Source organism: Diplotaxodon limnothrissa, linkage group LG7 (assembly GCF_057381915.1).
Source record: "Diplotaxodon limnothrissa isolate DT_005_m linkage group LG7, D_limnothrissa_male_GT1.1, whole genome shotgun sequence".
Classification (NCBI taxonomy): domain Eukaryota; kingdom Metazoa; phylum Chordata; class Actinopteri; order Cichliformes; family Cichlidae; genus Diplotaxodon; species Diplotaxodon limnothrissa.
In genome coordinates, this window is record NC_140602.1 from 69,573,396 (window position 1) to 69,594,706 (window position 21,311).

The 21,311-nt window shown below is 51.5% G+C and overlaps 1 protein-coding gene across 1 annotated transcript; it reads right to left on the bottom strand.

Annotated features, from left to right (window-relative positions):
• Positions 1-1,842: 1,842 nt before the first annotated feature.
• Positions 1,843-21,188, bottom strand: spg11 (SPG11 vesicle trafficking associated, spatacsin). The gene is made up of 40 exons (XM_085360219.1): positions 20,816-21,188; positions 19,697-19,884; positions 19,395-19,622; positions 18,631-18,841; positions 18,152-18,289; positions 17,624-18,021; positions 17,167-17,312; positions 16,829-16,961; positions 16,358-16,513; positions 16,104-16,279; positions 15,820-15,996; positions 15,423-15,494; positions 15,181-15,308; positions 12,961-13,169; positions 12,697-12,892; positions 12,253-12,456; positions 11,930-12,036; positions 11,684-11,829; positions 11,408-11,572; positions 11,254-11,320; positions 10,772-10,934; positions 10,454-10,662; positions 10,098-10,206; positions 9,728-9,887; positions 9,335-9,616; positions 8,837-9,037; positions 8,615-8,722; positions 8,126-8,291; positions 7,825-8,039; positions 6,829-7,564; positions 5,898-6,043; positions 5,576-5,780; positions 5,318-5,458; positions 4,771-4,904; positions 4,386-4,505; positions 3,194-3,362; positions 3,011-3,087; positions 2,691-2,846; positions 2,312-2,463; positions 1,843-2,232 (listed from the first exon to the last, which is right to left on the bottom strand). Exons 1-40 carry the CDS (start codon positions 21,028-21,030, stop codon positions 2,058-2,060), a joined length of 7,284 nt encoding a protein of 2,427 aa, XP_085216345.1. The 5' UTR covers positions 21,031-21,188; the 3' UTR covers positions 1,843-2,057.
• Between the last annotated feature and the right edge of the window lie 123 nt (positions 21,189-21,311).

Genomic DNA, 21,311 nt, shown 5'->3' on the forward strand with positions numbered 1-21,311 from the left:
ACGTGTGAAGGACTTCAAACATATTTAAACCCTGGGTTTTACAGCCAGCATCTAGTGGCTGTTAGCGGTACTGCACACGAACTGCCTTTTATTAAAAGTCATTTTAAATTTCAGCATGTCAACATTTTGTTTACTGTCATGGAAACTCTGAATAAAGAGTCGAGTCCCCAGCGTGAAGGCGTTTCTCCGCTCAGCTGAGCGTGATACAAACTCCTGATTAATTTCCTAATGAGGGCTGAATAATTAGCTCGCTTTCTTAATGACTCTCTCCATTAAAGACAGCGGCTGGCACAGAGAGAAGAGCGACGTCTGCCAAACTAAAGCCAAACTGTGGCCAGGATGATTATCCTGAGTCTGTTTGAGTTTAGTCAGCCCTGACAGATCCATCGCTGCTGTCACACAACGAGAAGCTTTACGCATGGAGACAAAGACTTAGTCATTCCTCAGGGCTCTGTGATGGGACTTTTTATTATACAGGTTTCCCCCAATACTATAATTCATTATTATCAGGATGTCATTCATTGGCTTCCTGTTAAATCCAGAATTCAAAATCCTGCTCCTCACATACAAGGTCTTAAATAATCAGGCCCCATCTTATCTTAATGACCTTGTAGTACCATATCACCCTATTAGAGCACTTCGCTCTCGCTCTGCAGGCCTACTTGTTGTTCCTAGAGTATTTAAAAGTAGAATGGGAGGCAGAGCCTTCAGTTTTCGTTCCCTTTAACACCAGCTCCGTGTTGTAATCTTTGTTTTGATCCCCGTGTCGGGGCTTCGCTCGGTGCAGAGGTGACTCTCCTGTCAGTAATGAACTTCTCTGCTGCTGTTTCTGAACTTTAAACAAAAGAAACCCATTCCTCTTTAAATAATCACCCAGCTGGGCACAGACTGTGAAGATATGAAAGTTTATCATTGGTCTAGGTAAATCCCCTGGATCAAGCTGTATGCAGCCAGTTAACAGTAAGACACTGAAACACTGATTATTGGTAATATTTCTGGTAATATTTGAGTTTTGCGCAGATGTTTTTAATCCCAGCATCCTCAGCTCAGCAGGCTCGGTGCACTCTGCAGCTTATTACCAGCTCTGCCTGCAGCAGAGATGAGCACAAATGCTGTAACACATTCAAAGGAAATGACACGAGGAGCTGAAACAGCTGATCATTACACAGGCCTGGACTGCCACCTAGTGGAGGAAGAGAGAACTGCCTCTCACGACCGTTTGCGAGGAGCTGCAGGCAAAAACATCCTGAAATTTCAGGCTGTTTCACTGCCGTGGAGCCAGCTGCTTTCCAGACTTTTCTCATTTCACACTCATTTAACATCCCTGTGACTCTGGGCCTTACTCCACCTGGCCTCACCTGTGCACCACCTCTATTTTCTATTCCTCTACAGAGACATGGTATGCAGTGGGGACTGTGAGATGTCATGCATGTCTCCTTTTTGAAGTTATTCACTCAGTTTCCAGAACTGAAAAATGAAGCCAATGCTAAAGTGCTAAAAGCTGCAGTTCCTCTAATGTCCACTAGGGGCTCCAGCAGCGAGCCAGGCCCCTGGTCGAGACAGCTCTGGCCTCTGTGGGTAGCTCCTCTCTTCATAACTGTGCGGTGGTGAGTCAGCGGTCTGAATGGTGTTTATGCTGAAGGTTTGCATTATTAGGGGCGTGGCCTGACAGGTGGATGGTGGCAGAGGAGGCTGTAATGAAATGCACTGCGTTTATGCTGCTGGAGCATTTTTAGTTAAGTGTAGTGAAAGATGTCTGAGTGAAAGTCGAGATTTATCTGATCTTACTGAACACGGACGCGCTGGAGTTACAGGAAACACCCAAAGTAGTTGAAAGAGCATGTTTAATGTTCACGTTCATGTGTTTCTACAAAGACTTTGTGCTTATTTAACCACCGATGAGCCAGGAAACTAAATCCTGGTCACCCAGTGAGAAAGAAATCATCCATCAGGTGAGAAGGACACACGGCATTTTTCTACTAACACATCCTGTACATCCACAGTGTTTCCTGTCGTTGGCGGTTATTGATCACGACGATGCTGCGGCCAGGCAACGATCAGCTGCCCAGCCTGTCGCTCAGGTAGCTCGACGTCTTGGCGTCCTGCAGCAGCATCTTGGTGATGTCGTGCAGGTTCTGCTGGTACGCCAGCCTGTAGCGGCTGTACACGTCGTCGCAGTAAGTCAGCAGGCGCTTGACGTTGGAGGTGACGCTGCCGGGAGCGCCGTCCAGCCTGAAACACACACACTGCAGGTCAGTCCACGTCAAATTTTGGCTGTTGTCAGGTCGTTTTTCTGTGGTAGGAGTCTTACTTTTTGAAAATGTCCTCAAACAGGGTGGAGGTGAGCGGGCGGTGGCGTTTGAGCTCTTCCAGGTAACCGAAGTCTCCGTTCAGGACGACCTTCTGGTACAGAATCTCCGCCCAGTCCGGACTGTAGCCGTACGCCTCCGACACCACGAACACCTGAGACACAGGAAACACAGTCATGGTGGCTCCGCCGATAGTACGCAACATTAGAACCACCTCCCGAGTCCCGGGATCACATGTGGAGAACAAATCAACAGCTTGAACTTTTCTTCAAGTCCTTAAATTTGAAGCGCCCTGCTTCCAACCAATCAGCTTCAAGAAGTGATGGAGTTGCTGCTTCAGACAGGTGGAGGTTTGTGGAAGGAAGGACAACAGGAACCCACCTGGTAGCACCGCGGCAGCGCCATGGCGGCGCTCAGCAGCTCAGCAGGTCGCAGGTTGATGATGCGCAGGTCTGATCCCTGATTCAGGAAGTGGAGCTGAAGAGCGACCAGCTTAGCTGTGCGGATGCAGCGAGTCGCCTGACGCACACACGAATCCTGACACGCACACACACACACACACACACACACACACGCACGCACACGCACACGCACGCACACGCACACGCACACGCACGCACACACACACACACACACACACAGTCAGGTCCTCTCAGGACGTTAAAGACAGGAACAGGAAGCTGTGGGAGGAGCTCGGGTACCTTGGAGAAGCTCTCTGCCGCGTCCTTCAGCAGACCCAGCACTTTGGCCAATGAGCTCTTCAGCTCCGGCGTGATGACTGAAACACAGGAAGTAAGACTGGGATCAGACCAGAGGAAAGAACCAATCGTGGAGGCTTTGGTGAGTTTTTGGCGTTGGCCGGCTCTCAGCGGGCGCTCGCTCACCCCAGGCCTGAGACTCGATCATCTTCAGCTGCGTCCTGGCGGCTATTTCGTGGTTTTCTCCGATCTCCCTCCTCATGGTGAAGCACAGTGCCACCATGTTGTACTTCTCGCTGTCTGCGGGGAGGCAGCGCTTTATGTAGTCCAGCAGAGCCGACTTCAGACTGGAGCTCTGCAGCGAGGGAGCGAGCGACAGCGTGAGTTCACTCGACTTATGGACACGCTGCAGGATGTTTCCCCATCCAACTGTTCCAGACCAACAACTCTCTGCAGTGCTCTCACATGTACCCAGGTAGAATCATCAGTAATTAGTTATTATAGACCTGTTTCTACTCTTTCCTGTCACCGCCCTTACAGTGAGAGCCAGTCAGGGTTGTCTATGAAGGTCCTCAGTCGTCCCGCTCATCGTAGTCTGAGGAGCCTGGAGAGAAAAAGCGTCCGGACTTCTTTAAGTTTCCCTCAAGACTTTTTATCCGAGAAGCTTCTTCAGTTCTCAGAGGAACTGTGTCATCTGTGTCCACTGTGAGCGACCATCTTTGAACAGAGGGCGGGGCTTACAACACCAGCTGTCTGCCACCTATAATCCAGTTCTGAGATCCTTCCCAGGCGCCTTAACGCCCACTCACATCCTGGACCTTCTGACCTCAGTGAGTCACATGATGGGGCCAGGTTTCACCTGAAACCCTGGCTGATTGTGACCCACACCTGTTTTCACACCTCGGCTCGTGTGATTAGGTAGAGGATCAATAGGGGGTCCGTGACCCTCTTGGGGGGACACTCCCACAGGGCTTAAATCTGGGACGGTTTCTCTGTACAGCTTCTCGGATGAAACGTCTCCAAGGAAACTTAAAGTCCGGACGCTCTTCTTTCCAAGGTCCTTAGACCAGTGAGTCAGAACCAATCAGAGCGCAGGAACAGCTCTTACTGAAGTCATCCATGAGCTGAAGCTCAGCAGATTCAGCTGCGCTTCTTCTTGATCTCTGCTGATTTTAATCCTTCGTTGGTTTAACAGGTCAGGTTCTTGATTGGCTCTCACTCGTGTGCCGACTTGCTCGTCTCAGCAGCAAATCTCTGAACTTTCTCTGAGAAACAGGCTGCACGCTGACCTGAGATCAGTTAGAGCTGATCCACATTCAAAAGCAACTCTGTGTGTGTGTGTGTGTGTGTGTGTGTGTGTGTGTGTGTGTGTGTTGACCTGTCCTCTGTCTGTGTCCACCTTCTTCCTCAGCAGCATCTCGAAGCAGTGGTTCTGATGCAGCAGATCGAAGACGTACGTCATCTCGTTATACCTGCCGATACCTGTCAGCAGACGGACCTGCACACACACACACACACACACACACACACACACACACAGGAAAACTTACTTTTTTTCGTCTGTAATCCAACTTTGAACCCAGTAACTGAGTAGAAAGTATCCATGGCTGGTTTGTGTAATGATAGTCACTCAAATCACTCAAGCATTTTTTTCTATCAGCTGGCACGACGTGTACGCACCGGGACGCTACGACGCAGTAATTAACATGCGTGCAGCAGCACCAGCATGAAGGGGAACAGTGGATCTGTGTTTGGGGGCTCACCAGCAGGCTGTAGTGCCCTCCTGGAGCCAGGTAGGTGTGGCTGAGGTGACGGGCGGCTTGGAGCACTCTCACGATCCCCTCCATGTTGCAGGTGAGACTGAAACAGTCGTGCGCCACGATCAGCAGCTCCACAACTACAGGAGACAAAAAGGAAGGGGGCTTGCAGTTCTTTTCAAAATAAGACGCCGAGCCTCGTAAAACCACCTCCCAGCTGGAAATGGAAGAACTTGAAGCATCCTGATCAGACTCTGAAAGTCCAACCGCACATGTGCAAAACTCATCCCACAGTTTTATTATCACAGTTTGTCATATGAAGCTTTTATACTTTGTCACTGTTTATGAGTACGTGTGTAAATGTGCATTAGTGTGCATGACAGGACGAAGCCATAACAAGGTAAACATTAAAATCAAGAACATTTCATGCTTCTTATTCAGAAACCAACACTGTTCATTTGCTTTGTGGCCTCTTGGGGGCAGCAGAACACAACAAAACAGCTCTTTACACTCGAGGTGTATTTGTGTGTGCGCGCATGTGTGTTTGTCGTACTGCAGTTCAGGTCCCTCAGAGGAACAGAGTTGAGGTGCTCCAGCAGTTTGAGTCCCACCAGGTTCGGGTCGTCACATAGTTTGATCAGCTGCACCAGCGCGTCCCTGCCCTCCAACGGTCTGAAAATGTGCTTTTCCACCACTAACACACACACACACACACACACACACACACACACACACACACACACACACACATTACCTGGATGCTGAGGCCTAACACTGGAGAACTTTTCAAACCTGAGACGTGCTCTCTCACCTGGCTGCAGCTCCTGGGTGGAGGCCAGCAGCGCCTGAACCATAGCGGAGGAAATGAGCTCAGCCACGGCGTCTGCAGACAGACCCTGAGCTTTGACGAAGGCCCGAGCCTTCCTGAAGTGCTCCGGCTGCTCGGACAGCAGCAGCTTCTCCAGCACCGAGCAGGGCTCCTCCCTGCAGATGCTGCTGAAGGAGCACTGCAGCTCCTGAGGAGACGGGGTCGGACACTCCGGTAAACTTCACACAGTTTTATAAAGAAACGAGCAGAGCAGACAGTTCTGCAGGAACGTTATCAAATCACCCGACGGGAGCCGGTTAGATACCTTGGAGAGCTGGTAGAGGCTGAGGACTTGTTTGCAGTAGTTGTTGCCATGGCGGCACTGATCCACCAGTTTCTGGAGCTGGACGGCGACCTCATCTTCGGGGAGGGGGAGCATCACAAAGGAGGACAGGCTGCTGACTGAGGGAGCTGGAAAAGATGGTATTCATACTGTAATTACTGGATTAAAAACAATAACAGTTTGTGCCCAGCGTGTAAACTGCTGCCCGCATCGAGTCCTACGTGTATTTATGAGCTGCTCTGCCACCGACTCGTCTCAGATTTGAACCCTTGTGGTGTGTTCGGGTCAAAAACAACCCCTAGGTGTGTGGCAAACAAGTGTATGGGAATCCTGAGGACAACACAAGGATGGAGAGGATTTCTCATGGCAGTTAAAGGTCAAAGGTCGTTGAGTTCGGTGGCCTCAAGATCTCATCTCTGCCTTTTCTGGATAATGTGGTTCTGCTGGGTTCATCGAGCGACGACCTCCGACTGCACTTCCATGAGCTGAAAGGACGACACCACAGATGGAAGCAGCAGGAAGTGGAGCTGCCGTTCCTCCACAGCTGAGGTGGTTCGGGGATCTGACCGACATGTGTCCTGGATGAACCTAGGTCAGGTGTTTTTGGGGCATGTCCAACCAGGAGGAGAGCAGCACAGACCCAGGACAGAAACACAACATTACCAAGCTGGGAGAGGGTCGCGTGGGTGGTTACCGTTACTGCTGACCCCAAAGACAAAGACTTGGACAGATGGGAGAAGATGGACGGATGCATGTTGTCCTATTACACGAGTAGTTGGAATGCAGTTGAGAAAAATAAATATACAGCATCAAAAGCTTCAATATTTTGTGCTTAATTAAAAAAATCTGTTTTCTGGAAGTTCTGCTCGGAGGATATGTGCTTTATGTGAACTGAAGGTCAGAGGTCACTTACAGCTCGTGATGCTTGCCCTCGCGGGAGCTTCAGAGTCGTCCTCCGGCGGTTCGTCGCTCAGCTCTCCGGATGCCAGGCCTCGGCAGCGCAGCACCAGCCACACGTCCGGGTGGTACAGGGAGAAATAACGGCACACCCGGCTGGCTTCATGGATGCTGCCGTCGTCTAACAGCTGACCAATCAGAGCGGCCAGAACACTCCTCTCCTCTGGACTCAGCGCCGACTCAGCATTAGGCTCCTCCTGCTCGTCGGAGGGACCGGGCAGTCCCTCCAGCCCGAGGTACCCCTCGGTGTTCAGCTGAGTTATGTTGGAGAAGGAGAACTCCTTCATCAGCGCCTTGTGCGTGTTCATTTCAGGGTTGACGGCCGGCGGCGGCAGGTTAAAGACGCTCTCCTTTTCCATGGCGACGGTAAGGATGCGTCTGCGGATCCGGCTGAGCCACTGCTCTTTCTCCAGGCTCTCCAGTTTGTCCACGGGAGCCGGGGTGATCCGGGAGAGCCAGTGGGCGGCGAGCCCGAGCAGCAGGCAGTGCTCCTGGATGTCCAGCAGGTCCTCCGGAGCCTCCAGAGACCCTGGAGCGCCGGCCTCAGCCTGCGACAGGAAGAACTGGGAGGCGGGGTCTGGATCGGTGGCGTCGGCCTCCAGCTGCTCGTGACATTTCTTCCAGAAGCCGGCGCGGGTCTCGAATCTGCCCCACTGCCGCTTGGACCTCTGAGAGCTCACCTCCTGAAGGAGCTGAAGGAGAACCGAGGGAAGCTGCTGTTAACTTTAAAGGGAAGCGTCTCAGATTCCTCAGCCACACAGCACAAAGACTTTATACTGGGTAAACTGGGCCACATTTACAACAAACCAAACAGAGGAAATAGAGCTCGACTCTCAGTGGTGTGCAGGACCTCTCGTCTTCTGTGTCAGTAAATCAGTTTTTGAGACGTCACAGATAAATGATAGATTTTAAAGCATGCACGAAGAAGACCGAGTGTGCAGGTGGGTCGCACCTGGCTGAGCAGCAGACGGTGCACGGGCAGGCCGGCCAGCTGGGCCACCTGTCGCGCCTGGCTGTAGCACCCCCTCGCTTGCAGAGCGTCTACGGTCGCCTGGAACTCCTCCTGCTGGACGGAGGGAGAACTGCTCTGCAGGAGCCTGGGAGATATGCTGACCTCTGACCCCTGAAGCAACTGACTCAGCTGGTTCAGCTTCCTGAAATCTGGACCTTCAAATGAAAGAGAAAATGAGAAACTCAGGTTCTTCCAGAGAGTTGATGAAGCGGGTAGCTGCAGACCGTCGGGCACAGCTCACCGTTGGATTTGAGGAATTTGTCGACGTCGGCAAGGAGCTGCAGCAGCCGGTGGATGTCGTACTGCGAGGAGCAGCGCTGCAGCATCGTGAGGAGCAGCACCGAGGCCTGGCTCTCAACCCACTGCAGGGGGAGGCCACCAGGGGGCGCAGGACCACCGTTTCTCAGCTACATAAGGAGAGAGGCAGATTAGAGACCCTTTGTTTAAAAAGCTGCTGGGTCGGGCTTCTGTCCCTGAATGACCCATCAGTTCAGAGCAATAATCACCAGCATCTACTGGAACAGCAGCAAGTGTGAGAAATCAGTTTGTAAGTAGCTGACAAATGTGACGTAGACAGAGTAAAAGTTAAAAACAGAAGCTCAGTTCTCGTGGTCGCTAACAGATGATGAGGAAAAACATGCGTTCAGGTAAACTAAAGGACGGATGGACTGATGAGGAAGGCCTGTCTTTGTCTTTTGTGTCGGGCACTGGAGCAGTCGGCCGGACTCACAGCGATGAGGGTCCGTTGGAAGTCCAGCAGCTTCGACTTGGCCTCAGCGAAGTTTCTGTAGTCGCAGCACAGCTCAAACATCCTGAGCACCAACACCAGAGGACAGTCCTGAGAGTCAGACGGAAAAACAACGAGTTTGTGTTTCAAGCTGATGCGACGAAGTGTTGAACGTTGACCACAACTGCAGCGGTCAGACCAATGGTGACTGAGGCGTGTTTTTACCTTCTGGAAGAGCTCGAAGCCTCGCAGGAGGGGCCTCACGAGGCTCCGGCCCAGGAGCGTCTTCCAGATGATGGAAAGGTCGTGCACGGTCCATTCGTGATGCTGCGGCGCCTGAGCCAGGTGGGAGGTGGCTTCCTTGGCGGTGACATCATCGACAGAGGTCAGCACCCACACACAAAGGCACGGCAGCAGCTCTGCTCCCTGAAAACATCAGGTTTCGAACATGTTTGTACTGCGGTACATGCATCACAGAGGAGCCTGTACAGGTGAAGGTGCAAACAGCACTCTCTCTGAGCACTTGCTCAAGTTTTACGCAACTTGTTTTCCACTGTTCATGCTCCACTGGATGCATCAGAGAGTAACTTGCTCCGATGTATCGTAGCACAGATCAAACCACCAACCTACCGATTAGCAAACGGCCTGCTCTACCTCCTGAGCTGAGCCCTGTAACTTTGATAATGACTGGAAAGGATAGCTGGGTGTGTTTCGCTCCCTTACCTGCATGCAGGCAGCCAGTACCGCCAGCGTCGGGCAGCGCTGCACCAGCGCCTCCTGCAGGAGGTATCTGCAGGGTGCCGGCTCCTCCTGGCTCTGCAGGAGCACCTGGAACATCTCCCCAGGGCGCTCCGGGCTCCCTGAGACCGCCTCCTCAGTTCTCAGAACCGAATGCTGCTCATCAGAGTCGCAGCTCTTCCGCTTACAGTAAACCTGCAGGTCCTGAAACGCCAAGCTCAGGTGGGCCTGGAGGGTGGGGCCAAACTGAGCTGCTAGCGACCTCACCTGGAGGAAGAACCAGACGTAGATGTTTGAGAGAGATTAATGTTTATGAACCTGCAGGGCCAGGCTGACCGTGCAGAGGGTACTGCTGTGTGTGTGTGTGTGTGTGTGTACCTGCTGAGGCGGGAAGTTGTGCAGTTGGACAAATAACAGGAAGTGGATGAACTGTCCGTCATGGGCACAGTGGGCGGGGTAAACGGAGCTCAGCTGCAGGTTGTGGAGCTGACAGAACTGAACGGCCAGCGCCCACTCCTGAGCCGCCTCGTACGACGACCTGACACACACACACACACACACACACACAGAAACCTCAGCCTGTGTTTAAGGTGTATGAAGTGCCCATTTAACCTTTACACAAAAACAGGAAGCAAGCCTTGTACTTCCTGTTTAAAAAATACTTCAATAACACAATAAAAGTCTATTTCAGACATTTCCGAGCTGCAGAGCACGTCACACTAAAATGCATCAACGAGGCGGGGCTGACCTGCTGATGCCTCTCTGCTCCAAACTGTCTGTTACTGCAGCTTCCAGGTAACCAATCAGCTCCTCTGCTGCTCCAGGCTCCGCCTCCACCAGTTTCACACCTTTAGACACTTAATGAGACAGCAGAGGGGAAATGTAAAAGCAAACACCTGCAGTTCCTCTAATGTCCAGCAGAGGTGCCACAGTGAGTCCATGTTCAAACTACAGCCTGATAGAAAAAGCTCATTTTCCCCCATTTGAAGGCATCGGGCTACTTCCTGTTCACCTCTCAGTTTCCTTCCTGCTCAGTCAGCATTTTGCAGGTTAAACTCAACTGTGTGTGTGTGTTTGTGTGCGTGTGAGTGTGTGTGTGTGTACCCAGAGTGTGCAGATGCTGTGTCGGGCTGCTGTGTGTGTTGCGTTGGTTCCAGTGCTGCAGGATTGCGTTCATGGCTCTGATGTCGACCCTCAGCTTGAGGCTGCAGACTCCCAGCAGCTCACAGAAACAAACGGCGGCCGACGCCACAGACGGCGCATTGAAACGCTGCAGGGCCGACCTGGACGCTCGCCGCGAGGCCTCCTGCAGCCTGGGACACATGACGCTGATGCTTAGCAGAAGGACGATGTTCCTGCGTGGTGTCCTCGCACCATTACACTTTCCTCACAGAAGCTCTGAAACGAGCGTGCGGTACTCACGTTAGCCTGACGTCCCCGCTGCCGCTAAGCTGCTGGACGAGGAAGGTGGCGTAGGCGAAAGATGGCCGACCGTGGTGGAGGAAGTAGAGATAGTCCAGATTCTCTTTTAGAGCGAACCTTTGGACCAGGTGAGGGCTGGAGAAGTGAGGCAGCTCTGATGTTTCTGTGGAGAATCATCACAAACAGGAACATTTAAAATCTTACAACATGTCAAACGTCTTCAGCTCATCCTCCGCCACATGCACCGCCTTCACGACCTCTGCTCCTTGCAGCTTCACCTTTCCACCTGTCTCCCTTCCTCTACAGCACCTCCCCCTCTGCAGGGTACCTGCTTCCTACTCTCACCACAGATCACAGTCACACTCAATTTAAAGAAAACATCTGTTTTCTGCTTCTCAGTTTCCAAAGTTCAGAGGTTTTTGGGGGTGGGGCTTCCTGTCACCACCTGAGCCGTGACCTTCGTGCTGGCTTTCGGGTCTTACCTGTGGAGTTGAGGGTGTTTGCTGCCTGCCAGCCAAACAGCCTGGACGGGTCCAGAGGGTGGAGGGACTGGAAGGAAACACCAACGGGCCGTCAGAATACCGACAATAACGAGGTGAATACTAATGAGCTGGCAGGTGACGGGTGGGCGTTTACCTGCAGCAGGTGGTACACGGAGATGTCGGAGGGCGGGCCGTTTCCTCGGGGGACGGCAGGGAACAGGGCGGCCCTCAGTTTGGGATGTGGGGCCAGCGCCATCTTCAGCAGCTGTGGGTCGACCGTCCTCTCTGACCTGCCTGACCTTTGACCCTGAGCCATCACCTGAAAGCACGGCGAGGAAACACTTCATCCTCCACCCTTCTTCATGTTTAACACCTGTCAGGGTTTTGTTTCCACACAGAGCAGCAGCTTCCTGACAGGAGCAGAGTTTACCTGGTCAATTCCTCCGGGGGCGAACATGATGGCGGCCAGCGTCAGCAGACTGTGACCCTCTAACAGCAGACTGCTGAGAGACGCCTGGCTGCCAGGTAATAACACCTGAGCACTGGTTAGACTGGCCTGGAACACCAGTCCTGGATCTGCAGCAGAGAACGAGGACAAAGCACGATGAAGAAAGGATTGAGGAGCGAGGAGGACGAGGAACGCGCTCAAACTGAGAGCGCAGAGTTCGGTTCCCACCTGACAGATCTCTGGTGATCTCCTGGATCCGCACCAGCATCTCGAACCAGGGCTGCCGCTCAGAGAGGCTCTGACTGCTCAGGAGGGAGCAGTTTCTGGGGGTCAGTCTGTGGACAGGAGGCCAGAGCTCATAATGGGGTCACCATAAGGTCGACCCAACAACAACACATACGGAGACAAACCCAGCAGTCATGTGACCCCCTATGAGTTTGGCAACAGTGAGAAGGAAAAACTCCCTTTTAACAGGAAGAAACCTCAGACAGAAGCAGGCTCAGGGAGGGGCGGGGCCATCATCAGCACTTACATCACATCATATCACACACCTGTAGTGCTCCAGGTAGGTGTAGAGCAGGTACTGAAGGTTGTGCTCCAGACAGAAGGTGATAAAGACGCCGTGGAGGTCGAGCCCGAGGGGGGAGCGGTACTGAGGGATGGGAGGAGAAGAAGACATCACGCCTCCACCCTGAGCCAACCTCCACAGCAGCTGCTCCAGGTGTGCCAGCTCGTCCGGGATGAACACGCCTCTCCTGCAGGAAATAAAACCCTGTGGTTATTTTCTTGCACCGTGCCAGCTGCACAGCTGATATGCTGGTTGGTATCAGGCTAAACTGGAGACGGTGGGCGTGCGGTGTCCCGGTGTACACGGGAGCTTCTGGTCACGTCTGTGTGGTCAGAGTTTGGTCTTTTGGATGCAGGTGACCTCATCGCTGCTCACAGTGGAGCTGTGATGAACCAGGACACCTGTGCACAAACGTCTGTGTTTGTACCTGGCCAGCAGGTCCAGGATGTTCTCCCTCATGTAGCTGCTGCAGGCCGTGCTGTCGTTCACCAGTTCTGGGGTTAAGTCCGGCCACCGGGGGGTGCCAGAGGTCTCCGTATTCTGGATCCAGTCGACCACGCGGCGCTGGTCGTGCAGGGCGGTCAGATAACGCCACAGCACTGAAGCGTCGCAGGCTCTGAGCTCTAACGGAGAAAAGGAGGTTAACACTGAACGGAGACTTATTAGAATCTGACCCCGACCCGGGTTCTACCTGCGTGCTGCAGTCTGGACAGGAGGACGGCTGTCCGGCAGCTCTGGTCCCAGTTCTTCACCCAGTCCAGTCTCAGTGTCCTCCAGAGACCCCCCCGCTCCTCCTCCTCGTCTTCCCGAGGCCTCCTCTGCACCTCCAGCTCTTTCAGAACCTCCTCACCGCCTCCCTCCTTACGAGCCATCCGAACAGTCCCGGAAAGTTTTTGGATTCTCAAAGTCAAAAACAAAGAGTTTGTGTTTACTCAGAGGTTTAACGTCTGAAAGAGTCGAGGGGCGGGTTAGAGGAGATAAAGAGAGAATTCGGAGGGTTCAGAGGAGGGCAGGTAACAAAAACAGAGCCGAAACAAAGCAGCTGAGAGCAGGATGGGGATGTTTGTAAGATGAAACAGGAGGCTGAGGAGGAAGCTGAGGAGAATTAATGTCTGTTCGTCCTTCATAACCACGGTGGGAGGAAGCAGAGTCAGAGCATTTATAATGCAACTACCTGACCAATAATATGGCTGCTGTGAGGTTACCGTGCCAACAGACTGTCCAGTCAAATTATAGCATTGTGATTGGATGTCACAGATTAGCAGGTGTCTGTGTGATGCTCGCAGTCTGCTGGCTCCACAAACAAACATGGCGGTTAAACATGAAGCTTTAAAACCAGCTGATTGCCTGACGGTGAATGTGCCATTTTCCATTTACAGTTTATGCATCTACACGACAGCAAAGACCTCCGAGGAATATTCAGACCTGATTTTCCATAAATGTGTTCACAGTGTTTGAGATCAAATGTGAAATAATGTAATATTTGACTGCTTTATGATGACTGGTATGATGAAGCCCATCAGCCAACGTGGATGTTTTTACTGATGGAAGCTGATAGAGCAGAAACTTTGTGTATTTTTCAGTTAGAAGTAAACTAGGCTTTCAGCGTGACCACAGTCACATCACAGACTGTGGAAAAGTCTGAAACTCCTCACATTAGTCCCACCTGTAGGATGGAGCCCTTACACATCTTACCCAGGTGTTACCTATGACTAGGGCTGCCACGATTAGTCGACTAGTCACGACTACGTCGACTATCAGAATCGTCCACGACTGATTTAATAGTCGACGTGTCGTTTGAAGCTTTGTAAGATCACAAAAGCCGCAGGAATAAGTAGCAGGATTTAAGAGTGTAATAACGGACTGAAACAGAAGATGGCAGCACAGCATGTACAAGGATGTCAGCTGCCGTTAAACCCCGAAGAAGAAGCTGTGTCCCAGAATTCATAGCGCGGCCCTGCTCAGTTTCCAACAATGGCGGCAGCTAGTTAGTTTTAATATTACTCTTATTATTCTTTCTGGGTCACAAAATAAACGTTTAACATATTTTCAGGCGAGAATGTAGCTGTGTAAACCTCAAATATCTGCTCAGTTTATCAGGACACCACATATTTTCAAAAGCGCTCCGACGTTTTCGGAGACGTCTGTTACCCACTAGCTCGATAGCTAGCCGGGAGCTAGGCTAACTAGAGCCGTGAGAACACCGGACTCCCGGCTTCAAACCCACCGCCGTCTTTCACTACTCAGGTTAAACATGATATATGAGTCACTTAGATAACTTAAAATGTTATTGTTTGGCTTTCTTTAGTATTTTATTTGTTCCTGAGTAAATCGGTTTGGCTGAGATTAAAGTTATAGTTTTTACACAGCTGAATAAACGTCAAGCAGACAGCTGATTATCAGAAGTGTGAGATGCTGGAGAATTTACTCCGGTGTCCTGTTATATTTTAGATAGCAAGGAGTTTATTAAACTTCACCGAAACAATCTGCAAATTTCAATAAAATTTAACAAACTATCATCTTGTCTTTATTTTTAGTTAGCACAGACCTTAAACACTTAAAGCTGTAAGCTAATGATAGTTATATAAGAGCAGATGCTGCTGGTGCAATAAGCTGTACGTTTACGTCCAATGGATGATGATCTGACTAGTCGACTATCAAAATAGTCACAGCCCTACCTATGACCCTGAAAAAGCTCAGGATTTAGCTGTAAGCTGTAACATCTGTGCAGCATACTAACTACTAGGTCGGCTTCCAGAAGCTGACCAATCAGAAAGAAGCAGGTTTTTGGGTGGGCGGTGCATAAAGAGACAGGAGCTAACACGTCCACAACACAGACGTCTGCAGTGTGACAGAGAGCCACTCTGATTGGTGGAACTCTGTGCTGTGGATTCAGCAAGCAGCTGTTTACCCTTGATGCGAGGTACTTCCTGTGCAGCGGACAGCCGGCCGCGACCCCAGCTTCTCCATCTCCCCGATGAACTCGACACTCTCCTTCTCTTCCTCTGGGAAGTAACTCCGACTGGACAGCTCATCCACCTGTGCAACAAGTAGGAACAGTTTAGAGGTCGGACGGGGATGAACGTAAACATTCACAGAAACAAACGGAGAGCATGCTTCAAAGTAAAATAGCGGGAAACACGCCACACTCACCATCAGCTCCCTCAGCTCCTTGTCATCCGTGTGGAGGCAGATAAGGTGGAGCTGCTGCTTCACACTGAAACCCTGCAAACCCAAACACAGACCGCTCAGCCTCGACGCAAAAAGGATCGACGAATCGGCTCGCAGAGCCGGGGTCCAGGCCCCGCTCCGTTTGAGACTGTGGACTCAGAGTCTCTGTGACATCATACAGATCCCAGAGCAGATAAACTGGCCCACAGGCTTTACTCCTACACCCGCGGCCACATTATTAGAAACGTTGGTCGTGTTTGCTCGAACAGGAGATAAAAAACAATCGGTACTTTTGTCTTTACTTCTCTTCTATGAGGCTCATCTTTGCTCTTTTCCTGATAACATGTAGTTGAACGTGTGTGATGTCAGCTGCTCTCACCATGTTGGCGAGGAGCGTGTTGGCGGTCTGCAGGTCTCGGCGCCGCAGGCAGGAGGAAACTTGCCGCAGACCCTCCCTCCTCAGAGCCGGCAGGTGACATTCGGGCCGGTTCTGCCTCCGCAGGACTGCCTGAGCTCTTGGGATCTGATTGGTCAGGATGGACTGATGGACCACTTCCTGCAGCATGAACACAGAACAACACTTTTCAGATTTTCACACATTTTTTTAGCATCACAGGAAGGTTACTGCGGTTATGGGACCAAAGAAAAACGTCTAAATCTGACCTCTGCTGAGAGCTGCTCCCACTCGTCCCGCTGAGCCTCCTCCTCGGCCGGAGCCGCAGCTCTGGTAGCCGACACATCGGGCCCTGCAGCCCAGGGGAATCTCTTCATGTAGCTCCTCAGCTCGGCGACGTATCGATCCAGAACGTTCATGCAGCTCTGCACGCCCGAGTCCTCGTCTGCAGACGCAGCAGAGCAGCGTCAACTCGGACACCTGTATTAATGCTCTGTGTGTGTGTGTGTGCTTGTTCTCTTACGGTGTGTGTTGGACAGCACGGAGCGGATCTGCGTGTTCACGAAGCTCAGGGTGATGTTGAGCAGCTGCTCGGAGAACTGTCGGCTCTGAGCTTCGCTGTTCGAGTCTCTGACGGCCGAACACAGCAGGTCTAAGGCGGGACACAGCTCCTGCACTCCTGCAGGGGCGACGGCTCGTTACACACACGATATCACAAAAAAATAAAATCAGGAAGGGGACAGATATTTGTATCACAGCAGTTTACCTCTAAGATTATGTGTTTTCTGATGTTACAGACTTGTTGTTAAACTGAACGATGCTTTGTGCTGTTGCTTCGTGTAATAAGCACCAACAAACTCTTTCCTGAACTCGTTTCAGGGAAAGTTGTTTTGGAAGATTTGCATTCAACGGCATCCACGTGCATCTGCGAGCAGTTTGCACGCTTCTCTGCTTGTGATCTAAAACGTGTGCTTGTAACGTGGCGTGCACGTACTGTCTGTGAGGCTCAGCGTGGAGGCGGCGGGCTGATCAGCAGAGCTGAACGCTGCCGCCGGAGGGTTCAGGACGTTTTCTTTGCTCTTCAGGTAGAAATCGACCGTGTCCAGCTGACGGTTCTTCAGTCCAGTCTGTGCAACAACAAAGAAGACAAACTGTTTGATGCAAATGTCATAAACAGTGGAAACAAAGTAGAATTTGTTTTTACTTTTCTTAATGAATAGATAACAGAGTTTTTTGTTTCAGGATTTTCTCTCTCACAGAACCATCAAAGATCTCAAAAATGTTTTCCTGTGATCAGAACGAGGTTTAATTAGATATACAGCTGTTTGCTACCTGCAGGGCGTGGATGGGGATGGAGCAGCGCCCCCAGCTGTTCAGGTGGCAGACTGCGTCCACTGTCGCCGCGCTGCCGAACAACATCAACCGGCTGAGCAAGTCCTGCTGTGATACGGAGAACAGGACCTGGAACACACCGGCCTCTGACACACACACACACACACACACACACACACACACACACACACACACACACACACACACACAGGATGTGAGGTTACTGGAGGCGGGGCTTGCTGATTTGATGCGGTCCCTGCCGTCTTTCCTTTCTTTCACAGAAACACGAGCTGTCAGGTGATCGCGCTGCTTCGACACAAACTGCAAGTTTTTGAAAATTACTTGGACAAAAAACCAAGTTGGATTCATTTGTGCAGAGTAACCATGTGAACCTTTGGCGCCCTGTCGGGCTGCTGAGGCCATCACAGCAACAGTGACCTGGAGCGCGGCGACTTACTCTTCAGCAGCAGCCGATGCTGCCGCTCTCCACAGCGCTGGACCGGCGCTGCCTCGCCCGCCGCCTGGTGGTATCTCACGTTCCCGTACTTCATATCCCACAATGCAACTGTGGTCTGTTGGTTTCCCGGGCGGACGAAGGTCAGCAGAGCGGAGAACTCAGAGACGGTGAGCTGAGATGAAGCGGACGATTCGGGGACGGCGAAAGTGACGGTCATCCCCCCCGGAGGCACTCTGCTGTGGGACGAGGATGGAGCCAGGTGGGAGTCCAGGTGGGGGAGGGAGGAGAACCAAGAGGGGGTCCTGGGAGGCTGAGATGAAGAGAAGCAGGAGGAGGAGGAAGGAGCAGTGGTCTGTTTTGCTCTGCTGTACATGGAGTTGAGACGAGCCTCCCAGGAGCTGGAGTTGAGGTCAGAGGTGAAAGGTCAGAGGTGGACCTTTCTCTTCTTAAAATAAATAACTATTTTAACAAACAAAAATCAAGAAAGTTTCGGTCACAGCTCATAAATCCAGACGCTCCGCAGCTTACCGGTCGGTGCTGAAGGTCGCTCCCAGGGCTGAGACGCTGAAGCTGGAGCTCGACAGGCTGTCCTGGTCTCTGGGGTGCTGCGGCTGAAGAGGGGGGCGTGACCGAGGGGCGGCGCACAGCAGGTGGTCCGGAAACATCCTGAAAGACAGATCATGACTCTGAAGTTTGCTCTGTGCCGTCTCTGCAGTGCAGAGCGGGATTAGCTCGCAGACGAGTCGGCGCCATTAGATTTTCCCTGTTTGATGCAGTTAATCGGTTTAATATTCCTCCAGCTGAGCCGGGAACCTCACGCACAGGATCAGAGCGCCGCAGACGAATCCACCCCGCCCTCGCCGTTTCTGCTTCTGTCACCATTCTGAGAATCTTTTCAGCACTTTATGGCTTTAATGTGACGCTTTTCACCTGAATCCCCACAAACAGACTCTAACACAGACACTACTCATCGAGATGCCTTCTACGTCATTGCACTGACTTTATACCTGAAGTAGTGGTTGAGGTCGACGGCGATGGCGGCGTGGGACTGAGTGACGGCCACGGCTGTGCTCAGATCAGCCGACACCTGGAGGAGGCAGAAGGAGGCAGAGGAGGAGAAGGGGAAAGAGGTGAGCTCGTCCTCTGCCGGGCTGGAGCTCAGGTAGGCGGGCAGGCTAACGCTGGCCAGCAGAGTGCCATCAGAGACGCTGCACACAGCTGGAGGGGGTGGAGTTAAAGAAAAGGATGTATGGACAAAAACGAGGCGCTTTATTTCATGCATTCATGAAAGTTACACTGCAAACAATTTGAGAGGAATGTATTTAAATGCTTCATAAAAAGGAGAACTCCATCATCGATACACATCCCTCTTTCCTGTCTCTTAACTAAAGGGACGCTCTCTTGGACGTGTGCAGAGGACGGAGAGTGGATGATGAAGATGGAGCTGCCAGGCAGGAGGAAAACAGGAAGGCCTCAGAAGAGGTTCGTGGATGCAGCAAAGGAGGACGTGGTACTGGGATGGACCATAACAGCAGCAGCTGCAGGAAGAAATCACCCAGCGATGTCTGTTTTCATGAATTATGTTATTGTTGGGGGATCATCTGCAGGACTTCCACCGCCCGTCAGTGCACATTTGCCCTGATCTCGTGCTATGATGCACTTACTGGTGTTGTGACCTTCTGCACACTGTTACTCGTGCTGACCTGTTTAGGACGGTGTGTGAGTCATGAGCCATGTTCTCAGTGTGTAGCAGTGAGACCGTGAAGGATACATATGAGTCCAGTGGAGCTGAGGGCAAACAGGGTTTCCATGGAGACGCAGTGATGGACAGCAGAGCACGAGACGCTGTCGGCCAGCTCGACTCTGCAGCAGGATAACGTCTGAGGCTCCTCCTCCTCCTGCTGCCACTGTAGCTGCAGCAGCCAATCAGAGTTCAGCAGAGCGCAGCAGCGGGCAGTCACAAAGGACAACACCTGCACCGCCTGCAGCTCGCTCACACCTGGGAGCAAACACTCGGTCAGCTAATGCGACACGTTAATAGCCGCGGGTGGTCTAGACGGTTTTGGTACTCACTGGGGTCCTGGTCTCTGATGGTCTGCAGCAGGCGGTCTGCAGGATACTCACACACACAGAGAACGGAGGTGAAGGCCGACCGCTCAGCCCTGACCTCCAGCAGCTTCAGGTCACCCTGAGATCCCACAGCCAGCAGCCTGAAGCCGCCGACTCCCCGAGAGTGGACGGACACCTCCTCCCACGAAAAACTGTGAGCAGAAAGAAACTTTTAGAAAATCTGCTTGTTTACCTGCAGTCCTGGGCAGCCCTCACTAACCGACACAGCACAGGGAGGACGTCTGCTGACCTCCAGCTGCAGTATCAGCTGTCTTTGGAGGCAGCACGAACCTGTGACAGCACTGAGCAGCTCCTTCAGTGGGAGACTGCGGCACCCACGGTGTGGGACGGAGAGATTTCGCAGGTCTTTCCTCCCCACTGCTGTCAGACTCCACAACAAAGACTTTAACTGAACAAACATACACATCCATACATATGCAATAACACTAAGTGCAATAATCCTTTCTGTCATCGTTGTATTTTTACTCAGTTGTATATAGTATTTGTATTTGTATTCTATTTTTATCTTATTGTATATTTATTTTATTTTATTCTACTGTATATAGTATTTTATTCTATTCTGTACAGTTGTGTACTGTATTTATTCTTATTGTATTCTAATTTTTGCGTCATAACTTTTGCACTGTCCACTTCCTGCTGTGACAAAACAAATTTCCCACGTGTGGGACTAATAAAGGTTATCTTATCTTATCTTATCTTATCTTATTTTACTGGCTTTTTGTCTCCGTTTGTGCAGCTGCACTCCACAGAGAGCCACGCACTGCAGTGCTTCAGCATACAAACACATGTTGGTGTTTTAGTAATACATGCATTTATTTTCAGCCCATTTTCTTATTGTGTGTGTGTCACATTACCCAAATCATGTAGATATTTTAGCAAACATCAAATAGTCAGAAATCACAGTTAAATGTTAGCTGGACAGTGCCAGGAGGAGCTCTGTTTGATGGCTTCTAGTTTAAACAGAGGATGTCTCAGATCCAACGCATTTTAATGTTAAACCAGTTACTGGGAGATTATTCAGCGTTATCACAGTCACTATCTGTGCGGTTCCTGCTGACTCACTCTCGGTAGCTGCCCTCCACTGCAGCCGGAGAAGCCTCTCTGTCCGCCGGGTCCCACACCACCAGCTGCCCCCGGACCCCCAGACATCCGAGCAGGGAGCCTCCAGGAGCAAGCTCGGCTTTCCGTACGTCCGCTACATCACCACAGTGCTGATTTTCCGGGATCACAGCTACCTCCGTGGATCCAGCCTGCAGCCGCTGATCCGCTTCCAACATCTTCGCGAGGTGAACCGGGACCGGAGAAACCGGATTAAAGGTCTAACTGTGAGCTAAGAAGACATTTTAGTTTCAAAAGAAGAATAAATCTGCTGTCGAAGCTCTTTGGACACTTCCTTTTCTCATGTAAACAGCTGCTCGGTTTCAGTTGTCACGTGTGCTGCCTCTACTGTCAGCTGACCTCCGCGGAAACTCATGCGCAATAACGTCATCGTGGATCGATTGCTTTTCCCTGGACCCAGCTCTAGAAAGCGACACGCTAATTGGCTGAGACTAACACC

Excerpts from the sequence above, each read along its gene's own strand:
- spg11 (XM_085360219.1), bottom strand. The coding sequence starts at position 21,030 with ATGTTGGAAGCGGATCAGCGGCTGCAGGCTGGATCCACGGAGGTAGCT. Across the intron at positions 12,893-12,960 it reads GTCCAGACTGCAGCACGCAG|AGCTCAGAGCCTGCGACGCT; the intron begins GTAGAACCCGGG and ends TTTCTCCGTTAG. Across the intron at positions 2,233-2,311 it reads TTTGAGGACATTTTCAAAAA|GCTGGACGGCGCTCCCGGCA; the intron begins GTAAGACTCCTA and ends TGTGTGTTTCAG.